Genomic DNA, 12572 nt, shown 5'->3' on the forward strand with positions numbered 1-12572 from the left:
ATACCCATACACCTGTGACCTGTGTTCTGACACAGAAACAGGGTGGTATTTGAACCTGGGCCCTGCATTTACATGTTGGACGGTACAAAGTAAACAGTGTCTCTGTGATAAAGACCTTGCTAGAGAGATTCCACAAACTCTGTCAAAGAACAAAGCTTGTGACCTTTTAGTAAACTGACAGTTACAGGGTTAATTTGAGGGGGAAAATGGGTGGTTGGTACAACAAATGACAGAACCGTTCAAGCCATAGGCAGCCAGACAGGTACATCAAATTAACAGCCATGTAAAAACTAATTCTAATACTGCAGTTACTTGGAATGAAAGAACATGCTATAGATGAGACCATATGAAATATTTGTATGTGCTTTCAATTATCCACAACCCCCAGAAACAGCGAACAATAAATTCAGCCTAAATCCCAGTATAAAAACCAGGAGACAACTTTATAAATGTTTACTTACAAGTAAATTACAACATAAGGTTTTATGTCACTTTAAAAATACATCTTATTTACTCAATGTTGTTGAATAAAAAATGTCCTGCTGTTGACCATAGTTTTTACAGTGCACTGAGCATCATAGAATGTTTGCAGATGGCTAGCCGAGTAGATTACATCTTCTACCTGTGTACACTAGTACAGGATAACTGACAAACTTTTTTGCATAGTTAAGTGACTTTAACATTAGCTTTTTTCAATCATTGAAACATGACATGCTTTTAAAACACATTAAGCTGGTGTTATTATTTAATACAGTAATTCAGTAATAAATGTAGCGGTAATACAAACTAATCTTTTTAATATAATTATTTAAACAGATGCATTTATTTTAATCAGTAATAAAACAGCCACACAGCCTAACTAACCTAAAATAGCATGGTTCTTCTAGCCGCGTATTAAGATACATTGTAGCCGTAGCCTGGGGGGATACAGGGCACTAATACAGTGGTAGAAGGAGCTTATTTAAAGCTGTGCAGACTACTCAAAGAACAGACAAGAAACGTCGTAGCATTATCAATTCTCTACGATGTTTTTGCTATCGGCATAATCGTCACTGGCAGATAACTTTTCAGATAAACAAAAAGTATTCTTACCTGCTAATGCCAGTTCGCTTAGCGACCACCAAAGCAGACCGTACAAAAACAACTTCTTTCTGCTTTTCAGAAGCGATTCCATATTTTACGTGTCAAAATCTGTAGTCTGTAGTCCAGTAGTTACATATTTACAGATGTGTTTGACTTTAGATTCCGGTCATTAATCGTCTATTTATTTCAGGTAGAAATTGCCCTCCTCCTCTCCTACTTGAGTGTGCTCAGCTATGCACTCACTCACTGCAGCGAGAGGAGACCCACACACACAGCTGCAAATCCATCGTAACTCCGCCTCGTGTGTGTGCGCGTGTGCATGTGTGTGCGTGCGCGTGCGTGTGTGCGTGCGTGTAGCAAGGGCCAATCATTGTGTTGATGGTTTACCTATTTGTTTTTATTTGTAATGAGGGTTTTACTTTTATCATCATCAAATTCGAACCCTGAAACTTCATACAACATTACCAGTCAATTTCAATTTGTTCATTAAATTGGTCAAGGTCAAGAAGGTATATCCTAGGTGAATAATAATAATAATAATAATAATAATAATAATAATAATAATAATAATAATAATAATAAATATAATTTATAGTACCTTTCATGACATGAGTGCAGCGCAAAGTGCTTTACAAAAAGAAAATCCTAAAAACATCAAACAACATCAAAATAGTGAGGGCAACAGGGCCAGCGTTCAGGGGACAACGTTTTCAGTGGACCAGTCTATGATGTAAGAAAATATTTTTAGTTTTATCCTAAACATATCCAAAATGGTCTATTTTGTCACATTTATTTTGATTATTGGTACCGGTCATTGTATGTATATATATTTTTTATATATTTCAGTAATAATAAATGTAAGTTACATTGGCTATGCATGCAGCACAATAGTTACACGGCGCTCTGCCAATCAGTTAAGCCGATGGGTCAGCGTCATGAGACACATGCACCAAGTTCGAGGCCTCTCTCAGACACTTTCCGAGTTACACCCAGGACAGAGTCAGACACAGACAGCTGTCATTTACATTCCCACCCTGATTTGTTTCCCCAGTTTGTCCCTGTACAAACATAATTGACATGGGATATTAACGATCGATCAGCATCCTTTTTCATAGCCCCCCTTGCCTTTTCATACACGCACAGTCACACACAATGCCAAGACATTGTCATGCACCACACAGACAATAATGGATCTTGGCAGGGTCATGCCTCCTGGTGGAGTTATGCGCTCCACTGAGCATCCCTTTCAAAATTAGTAACTGGAGACAAAACCTGTCTTGCACTCCATGTAGATCACAAGACTTGTAGATCACAAAACTACTCAATGAAATCATTTGAGAAAAGTAAATATATAGTAGTTTCCCTGCATTTGTCTACAGGCCAACTCTGCCCTGTCCAATATATGGAGAACATGTTCGCGTCGCTGCAACAGAAGAGGTGAGGGGGTATCACTGTACTCACTGTACTCTACTGTACTAGAATTAAACATGAAAAGCACTAACATAATGCTTTAATTGTCTAGCAAACTTCCAAAAGCCTTAAACTTAATGCAGTGTGACACTTAGATACTCAAGTTGTCACAAACTTCTACTACTAAAGTGACTACTATACATTCGTTAAATAAATCACATCACATCATCAGACATCAATACCTGTCTCATTGCCATTCGTTCCAGGATGTGAAGGTCTATTGTGCTGCAGAATGCACATATCTTACATAGTGTATGCACCTACAGATTTATATGGCCCATTTTGGTTGAATGAATCCAAAGTCCAAACTGATTTTATTTGAATGGAAAAGAGAATGGCAGATAAATCCTCCAGGTCAGAACAGAACCGCAGTGATGTACCATTGATGTTGCTAGCTATAGTGCCAGCGCAAATTAGTTTGACATAAAACCATAGCATCCTTAGTGTCCTGAGATACAGAGACAGAGGTAGAGAGCTGCGATTAAGAGATAACAGAGTGAAGTGAGAGAGCAAATTATGTAATGTAAAATGTCTTTGGTAAATCTTTCAAACCCAACAATCCCTCCATCCCCATCAGTCCATGTACAGCAGCAGCATTGACTGTAAGCCTCCACTCCCGGACTAATGTCTCCTGTTCTCAGTGTACAACTACCTCTACCTGCCGACATCCCATCTAACCAGCCAGAAACAAGGAGACAGACAAAACCAAGATCTTAACAGTTGTCAAGCATAGTAACCAAATTGAAAGATGTAAAGGCAAATGAAAAGTGATTAGTAATTAATTAAAATGACATTTAGAGTTTAGATGTACATAGCCTACAGTACTTATGTTTCACACAGCTAATGAAATGAGACCATACAAGTCAATCAATCCAGAACATTATAGTGGATTTAATATTTGAAACAATAAATAGATACTAAGAACAAGATGTTAGTATAAATCAACATAAACATTTTCATTGCATGTAGATAACGTCAAAGTCTCAAAATGCACCTGTAACTGTACCTACAACTTAACTTAATGTAAAAAGACAATAGCTGGTAACATTTGTTGCTAACATCTTGAGTCCAATGTTATACAGTACTTTTGAAAAAATAACAATCAGTTAGTAATTCATTTAATTTACAAAGGCTTATGATCATGCCCCATCTTTAAGATTATTTAGAAGTTATTTCAGTTAAATCAACTGATTAAATTAAATGAAACAGAAGCAACATTTAGCTCTACTCGCAATCCAGAGGAATTGGACCGGAGAATCTTTAAAACCATGGAATGATCATCATGGAAGTGATGGAACCGGAGTTTAAATCCATAAATATGATTCTGTTTCAGGTAACAGATAAGAGAACTACTGTATACAGTACATAATGGAGGCATAATGGAGGCATGAAACCACACACAGTGAGTGATAATGTGCTGGTGGTGAGATGTCAACATGTAACAATTAGTTTTATATACTCTTGTTTGATACAGCTGTAGATCGAATGGTAAAAGTGCCTTTCTGGCATCATGAGGTCAGTGACCATCTCAGTGTGGTCAACTTTGGGGAGCAGGTACAGAGACACTTTCACAGATAGTGACTTGAGGAGCTCTGAGAACTTTGTTGAAGATTCCACAGGAACAATTATGTCAGTGGTTCCATGGAGCAAGACGAATGGTGGCACTCTGGCAGAATCAGGGACAATAGAAGAACAGGAGAGAGAAATAATTATATTTTGTACGACCAAAAACCATAGTGAGTGAGTGAGTGAGTGAGTGAGTGAGTGAGTGAGTGCGTGCGTGCGTAGTCGACAGGTAAATATTTCACCTTTTTAGCTTGTCCTCGCTGAATGTTTTCAGTAGATGTGTGGGTGAATAGTAAGGGAAGTTCTCCACTCCGTTCATGGCTTTGTGCATGGTGGAGACATACTCAACAGCTCGCATCTGTTCATGCTCGTAATGGTCCATGATGTTGTACACACCACTCAAACCTTTTCAGAAAAGGAAGCATGAAAAATAAATGGGATTGAAAACATGCAATGCAATGAGTCAAAGTGTTCTACATTGATGATTTTAACTCTGTTCTGGTGGTGTAATGGGAGACAACTAGGAGTGTAACAGTTAATCCAAAATTCAATTAAATGTAGTTTTTTTGTATCTATAGTATAGATAGACTAGACTAGAGTGTTTGTGGGGGGGAAAGAGCCGGCTTACCAATAATTCCTCTTACTGCCCTTGCAGTCTCCTGCTGCTTGGTTGCCTCTATGAAGAGCTCATCTCTACCTTCAATAAGAAAAAGGGTGGCCAGCGCGGACAGATGTGCACCTGCTGAGTGGCCTATCAGCACTATGTTATTCTGTGGAGAAATGCAGACACAATCATAAATGCATATCGAAGTGTTGTGCTGTGTGATGATGCATTTGTGACATTCATTTCTCCTTTGAATTTGTCATCGGACACTCAGCGATCTGTGCTACAGACAGTATGTGATTGGTCTGGCGTTATAGCTTGCAGTTGTGGTCAGATTAGGCACCATTACTTTGGTTACATTAAAGTCTAGACATGAACCATATTGGATTGGATGTTCAACTTTCTTTTCATAATTATGTTATGTGGTGAGCAGCTGTATCATTGACTGTAAATGAATGTCACCACCCATGAGAACCTGTGTGCATTGTGGTACAGTATGTGGTACAGTATGTACCACAATGGTAACATATGTTTTATGTAACACTATGAACAGGATAACTTCTAGTTCTGGTCCATAGCTCTAATGCCTAAGCATTTAGAGCTATGTTACGGTCGACTTCCGGGGCTCGCATAAATGCAGACCAGCCTCTCCTCTGTAGCGAAAATAAAGATAATGTTTTACCTACTCACCAATACAAAGACGGGTTGTGTAATTAGAAAGCCTACTTTCCTTAGTGGACACACTTTGAGCCCGGCCCACACCACACGTATAAATGCACTTTTTGGCCAGAAAGGGATTTTTTTAAAGTAACTAAAGTAACAAAACAAAAAAAAATCTCTGGTGAAAACAAAATCCCTTTCTGGCCAAAAATTGCATTTATATGCGTGGTGGGGGGCTCAGAGTGCGTCCACTAAGGAAAGTAGGCTTTCTAATTACACAAACCGCCTTTGCATTGGTGAGCCTTTGCCAACTTGTAGACTTTTATACTGTTCTTTATGAACTTTTAATCTGTTTAAACCAATGACCTCTTCCTACAGGAAAGGATTCCAAATAAGCCAGCTGGCTTCTTCCCTTCCTTGCATTGTATTTTTGTTCTTTGATATGTTATTGTCTATTTTTTGTACTACATGCTAAATAAATAAACCTAAACCTAAACCTAGTAGGTAAAACATTTTGAAATGGTGCAACCACTTCATTAAGGACTGGAGCTATGTGTGTCTGTCCCTGGCTGGGTCCCTAGGTCCCTGGCTGGGTCTGTCTGAGCATGAAAATAGCGATTTTGGGTGGGACCCCCACACGGTAACTGTCATTTTTCGACCGTTTCGGGCGTGGGGCGGCTCGCCGGAACCAGGCCGGAACCCTGGGCACGTTCCTGGGGGTCTGGATCATAGATATATATAAGAAGGCTAGATGGCTCACCCGCGCTCTGGCCAATGGAGAGTGACGTCGCTACACGGGACATGTACTTTTAAATAACCAGAACTTGCTCAATTTTCAACCGATTTTCAAACGGTTTGGTTTGTTATAAAGGTCAGAGACGTACGCATACTTATATGCTTTTATACGACGTTCATATAAAAAAAGAAAAAAGAAAAGCGTTCTGAATCATAGCCACATTGACAACGTTTGTAATAAATTGAACATACTGTACTGTAGCCCCGAAGTAAGATGGCCGTCGGGTGAACTATGTCAGATTCCGCCTTGAGCAATCTAGACTTTATATATAATAATTATTATTATTATTATATCTATGGTCTGGATGTACCGGGGACCCCCACACGGTAACTCTTGTCATTTTTCGACCGATTCGGGCGTGGGACGGCTCGCCGGAACCGGGCCGGAACCCTGGGCACGTTCCTGTGGGTCTAGAAGTTTCCGCTACAGAGGAGAGGCTAGTCTGCATTTCATGCGAGGGCTAGAAGCAAAGAGCCTTAATGCAACAGCAGCAAGAGCAGTAAGGCTATGGACCAGAGCCAGATAACTTCCACTTCTGCATCAGAATAGAATGCATACCGGTATTGTATTGCTGGTGCTTTGTATCAAATTATGTTGTATGTGGTGTATACGACAAATGAAATAATAATAGTAATAGGCCTGCACTTTATTTGTACAATGCTGTACAGAAAAATCACTTACTTTGTCAAGGTTGAACTTTTCTCCATTCTCTCGTGCCCAGACCAGACAATCCACAATATCTTGGACCATACCTAAAACATTTGACTAGAAATATAAATGAAATGTGAGTTAAAAAAAAACAATGTGCTAATTTTATCCAATAATGCTGGGTAGAGAATTATTAGTGCGAATTATTAGTGAAAGTCTGTCTCTGTGTCTGTGGGTTTTATAAATATTGAACCAATTAAAAGTATTAACAAGAGCTTGCGACTAAATAATAACTATTTTGAATACATTGGAAGACATGCAGTTCCTGAAAAGTACGGTACCAGGTTTTCACCGACAGCTACGATATTTAGTCAGGAACAATGAACTGTACTGTATGTTGCGGAGAACATCTTACCTGTGGATAGTGGCAGTAGTCAGGACAAATGACCGCTGCATTCAGCTCTTCAGCCATCTGCCTGGCCAACAGACAGTATATGGACCTGTCTCCTGAGCCCCATGCACCTCCATAGATAAACACCACCACAGGCACAGGCCCATTTCCACACTTGTCCAGTGTGGGAGAGTAGTACAAATCTAGGTTGTTACTTCGACGCCCAAACGTGATGCCCTTTTGAAGAGTTCAACAAAATTGTTAGTTTTTATACACGGGTGCACTGGGCAACATAGATGGTCTAGGTCCTAGGATGTATCAGTGTTTGTCTTCACTTGGCCAAAGATGCAAACAAAATAAGTCTGTAGTGTATACATTTGAATACATACAGTAGTTTGTATACTTAATCTGTTGTAGCGTTACTGCAAGTGACACACCTTTGTATAATGCTTACGGTTTTCAGCATCCTTATACCATGACTTCCATTGGAAGTACAACTTGCCATACTGTAGGTATTTCAATGTTTCCAGCACAGCTCTGGTCAAACAATATATTCGCCTGACGGAGAATTCAACGAAAGATTAAGAGGTCATGTAATATATTCATTTGAAAGAGGAACACTGTAAAAACCTAAATGTATCATTTAACTCTGAGTATACAAATTGTCCCATGATGGGTCCATTTGGTTAGGGTAGTTACAAAAGGATAAATTAACAGAGGCATTTATTGTGAATGCATGATATTAAAAAGATCTCTAATCAGAAAGAATGCCTTCATCACCTTTTCTGTAACTAAAAGCAGTATTATATACCCTTTGCTACACATGTATTTGTGTGGACCGTCCTTTAGTATTTTATTGCAAAAACAAAAAGAAAGAAAGAAAGCAGTGCCTCTAATATAGTTACCTTGGTTTCAGGGCTTCAATGTACTTTTTATAGCCAGGCTTATTGGGCCAACCGTATATCCACTGGGCAACTAGTGAAATGGAATATGGGAGGCCCACCAGTAGTGCACCTGCTGCCATGGGGAGTGAAACGTGACTTTTCAGGCCACTCCTTAAAGAGTTTAAAGGAGAAGTCGTAAGCTCAAAATGTAAAAAAGTGTCTAAAGTCATGATTATTTTTGAAAGGCAGGAAATAGCCTGTTACATTATTGCACAAATACATATGCTTACATGTTTTAATTCTGTTGCAGTGCTTTCTCTTTGGGATTTGGTTCTGTAAAACAATAGACAACATGTGAGTCAGTCTGTGATCTGTAACCTTTGTGTACACTGCAGACTACAGTACATGAGGATTGCGTGAACAAATTCCCTGGAAAATGAGTCTGGTTCACAACTGTGTTAAGGCGAGCGCCCTCTTCTGGGACCCAATGTTATTGCTGTAGTGACTGCACGCAATGTTGCATTGCCCTGGCTGAAACGACTGCTCGTGAAGGACAAGCGTCATGCATGGAAGTTATGTATCTGTGATTCTGTGCGGCTTTGTTGATCTTTTCAGAATCACAATGTTATTAACAATAATTATAAGCTAAGTGATACGAGTTAAATACGTCTTAAGTTGTTTCCTTTCAGCTTCCTTTCACCTGTTTTCATGTACGCGTTGGTGGTCGATTCCAATTCCATCAATTATGACAGCATTTCCATCCATCCATTCGTTTCCTGAATCCTGAATAATCTGCAGTTAGGAAGACTGGTCAAGGTAAACAATATAGCATGCAATACATAAGAGGTTTGTGTTTTGTATTACTATTATTTCAAATTCAAACGACACATTAATACACTGTTGACATTTTGATCATCATGGCTAATGGACCATACTGACCCAGGCAGAAAGGATGCGGATGCGGATGCAAGAGAAAATGTGTCATTCGTCTTTGCTTACCCAATGCGGATCACTCACTCGACATCTATCACTTGTGTTTAGACGTCTGTAATTCTACAGTCGACCAAGGCAATGCGTTGAAGGCGAGTCTTTATTTATTCGACAGGTTGGTTGGATTTTGTTGTCGCCAGATCTGGTGTCGTGCAGTATCCTATCCTACTGTAGTACACTATACCCGGACTGTACGGCGCATGAGCGAGCGGCCGGCGGAAATCAGCCGATCTACAAGCTCAAAGCGGATGGCTTTACACTGTGACCGTTTCCGGTTAGTTAGTAGTACAATGCGCAGTGACGTTTTTCCGGCTTGACCAAAGTGCTGTACATAGTAAAAATCAAAGCGTCAACATTATGCATGTGCAGTGTGCACCCACACTGTGCATCAAAGGGAGAGTTCATACATACATTATAATTCCCCTGGCTGTCTGGGACATACAGTATTTTCTGCTGCTACCATGTAATTCCACCAGAGGGAGGTAGCATTCTGTGATGGATGCTTTAAAGATGGTCCATGAGTTTCTCTCCTTTTTAACTCTCTCTCTCTCTCTCTCTCTCTCTCTCTCTCTCTCTCTCTCTCTCTCTCTATCTTAGGAGACGATCATAATTATATTAACTAAATGTTAAATGAAGATGTCAACATAAAGTCATATTAATATAATTTCATTTAATCAGAAACTATATTGTAAGACAAAAGGACTAGGTTTTAAGTTGTATAGGTGTCTGCATAGAAATATCTATGTCTATGCATATAGGCTATTTATTTACGTTTCTCAGTCTTTCTGCAAAAATATGGAATGTCGTAAAGATGCTACACGAACACTAAAATCCTCTAAAATCTATCCATTCAGTTACATTTGTACTCTCAGAGTTAAATGAACAGTGTGGAAAAGCTTGGATTCAACAATAATGCAGAATTGCACATTCATGTAAGGGGGAGCAGCATGTGAGCTCTGGTCAGTTGTACAGTTCTTGTTATGGTTGGCCCCTCAGAGCAAGGTTCCAGCTCTGGGTGGGAGTGTGGTTGTTCACCCATCTGCTGCGATGTGGGGAGTCCCAGGTGCTTTTTCTACAAGCCACAATGGAAACGCTACTTTTCGAGGAGTGCAAAGTCAGGCTTTCTGTTGGCAGTTTGAGCAGTGTCAGCCCGTTTTGGCTAGAGTGGTAAAGGTTCCCTGTGTTTCTCAGAGTTCACCTTTAAGAATGAAACTATCCTTCAGTGAATTAGTGTATGCATAGTGGTATTAAGATAATAACGATTGACGTGTGTAGTTCTGCATTCTAGAAAGAAGTGAAAATGACTGGAAAACTCACTTTCCACTGAGACAAAAAAATAAAGAAAAGATCAAAATCCCTTTGCTTTATGAAGTGAATCAAGATGTTTAATATATTATTATTATTATTATTATTGCTATGAGAGAGAGAGGCTAAATGCTAACGTTCAGCACTTGCACATGTTCATGTTTTAAACAAGTCACTGTCAAGCATGCATTTTAAATGAATGAATTAATGTTGATTGAAATCTTTCTGCTCAATCATGCTCAAGTTGTTTGTGAGTGTTAACTCTTCGAGAGTTTGTTGAAATTGTTCAGGATTTAGGGACGCCTGTCATAGGTAAAAAATGTCAAGTTATTACGGCCACAATGATTTACATTTGCAATGCATCATTACTTAATATATCCCTTCAATATCAAAAGAATTTCGGACTATTCTTTTTCCTATTCCTTTTACTTTTACTCCATTGTAAATGTTGGAGAAACTGCAACAAGACCAAAACCAGAAAGTGTAAACGTTTCTATTTTAAAGAAAAGGTCAGAAATAATACAAAGAAAGGGTTTGAAAAGAGAAATATTTGTAAGTTTATTTTGCATAGATGTCTGTGTTACGTACTTAGAAACCCCATATGGCCACTTAGGGCTACCTGAGACCAATGTCATACTTCTACTGTATGTAGGCTAGCTGTCAGTTTTAAAGGGCAGATGGTTAAGAGATGTTCCAATGGAGAGAGATCCTGCTCTTTACTGTACATTCAATCCTAGGACATAAATCATATAGAGCGGGGTAAGCAACCTTAGGCCCACGTGCAGGTGCCAACATTGGCACAGCTCTGGGAGGGTGATCACGTGGTGATCAGTGTGAGAGAGAGGAATTTTCTTTTAGAATAAAATTAAGTCCTCTCATATAAGTGTGCAAATTAGATCCTGCATTAATTCTACATTAATTCAAACTCTGACTTTGGAGGGAGTCTGGGAGATAGGTGGGTTATTGCCATCAGTAGGCCTACAATGGCCTATTGTTAAAGAAAATATAAAATAAAATAAAAATAAGGTTTGTCATGAATATGCTTTCAAGACACTGTTGTAGGTGTTCCGAAAGTTAGAATGTAAACACTACCCACACTGGGTATTGTACCTCCTATCTTCATATTATATCTGTCTGTCTTAGAAGGGCTTTCCCTGTTTTGCTTCCGGTGAGTCACTCTGTAGGCTGGGCCCAGGTGTTCTAACTTGTTTGAAGTCAGTCCCTGTGTGTGTGTGTGTGTGTGTGTGTGTGTGTGTGTGTGTGTGTGTGTGTGTGTGTGTGTGTGTGTGTGTGTGTGTGTGTGTGTGTGTGTGTGTGTGATGCATGTGTGCGTGTGTGATGCATGTGTGCGTGTGTGTGTGTGTGTGTGTGTGTGTGTGTGTGTGTGTGTGAGGGCGTGTGCAGGTGGGTGTGGCAACTGCAAGTCTGTTTGACTACTGACCAAGCCTATGTGCATGTGTGTGTGCATGCAAACACGCACACATGCACGCACGAACGCACACACGCACGCACGCACGCACGCACACACACACACACACACACACACACACACACACACACACACACACACACGCACACACGCACGTCTGCATTTGCGCACCTGAAAGTGTGTTTGCTGGTGCAAAAAAGCGAAATGAACATTCGCTGGCCTGTTTACTTCCCTCCTAAGAGCCCCCAGTCCCCGGAGCCTCTAACTGATCCATGGCAGTGTGCCAGGACCCAAACATGCAGCTTCTGTGCATTTTTACCCCCTCCCCTCCATCCACTACTCTGCACAAACCCATCTTAGCCAGAGTCACAGTGGAATTCTGCCCCCGGTGGGCTCTGGTCCTCAAGACACAGAGCCATCTTTTCACGGGGACTTTGCAAACATATACGGTCCAGAAAGAACCCTCTTTTGCTCTTTTGACAGGCGGGAGTCATGGAAACTGGCAATGACCACAAGGCTCAGTTTCTAGGTATCCCGGTGCCCGGAATTGCATCTGGAGTCGCAGGGACGCCAGAGGAGACGCAAAGATAGAGATGTCGGCGTTCAGAGGGCGAAGTGGTTTTTCAGGGGGGCCCTTTGATTGATTGCCATGGGGAACAGAGTGGCCATTATTGTCAGACACACCGTGGGGAATGCTAAGAGCCCAGTGAAGATGCTCCCAAGCACGCTGTATAGAGAAAGAAATA

At 40.3% G+C, this 12572-nt stretch overlaps 2 protein-coding genes across 4 annotated transcripts in view; both read right to left on the bottom strand.

Moving 5' to 3' along the window:
* Positions 1–1286, bottom strand: part of cspg4ba (chondroitin sulfate proteoglycan 4ba) — a 34509-nt gene extending 33223 nt beyond the window's left edge. The window contains exon 1 of the mRNA XM_080765015.1: positions 1093–1286. Within this exon, the coding sequence (XP_080621141.1) occupies positions 1093–1174 (82 nt within the window). The 5' untranslated portion in view covers positions 1175–1286. The remainder of the gene's footprint in view (positions 1–1092) is intronic.
* Positions 1287–3424: 2138 nt separating this feature from the next.
* On the bottom strand, positions 3425–9274 carry LOC308317746 (uncharacterized protein). Of its 3 annotated transcripts, none has more exons than XM_080767025.1 (10): positions 9102–9274; positions 8803–8885; positions 8393–8435; positions 8124–8273; positions 7656–7776; positions 7243–7455; positions 6861–6944; positions 4748–4889; positions 4362–4524; positions 3425–4219 (listed from the first exon to the last, which is right to left on the bottom strand). In XM_080767025.1, coding segments are annotated over exons 3-10 (1110 nt in total). In that variant the 5' UTR covers positions 8395–8435; positions 8803–8885; positions 9102–9274; the 3' UTR covers positions 3425–3984. The 3 variants fall into 3 exon arrangements, with proteins under 3 accessions (XP_080623151.1, XP_080623150.1, XP_080623152.1); XM_080767024.1 differs by having other exon boundaries at positions 8803–8894; XM_080767026.1 differs by having other exon boundaries at positions 8803–8909.
* Between the last annotated feature and the right edge of the window lie 3298 nt (positions 9275–12572).

Source organism: Protomyctophum bolini (genome assembly GCF_963924005.1).
Source record: "Protomyctophum bolini genome assembly, chromosome: 6".
NCBI lineage: Eukaryota > Metazoa > Chordata > Actinopteri > Myctophiformes > Myctophidae > Protomyctophum > Protomyctophum bolini.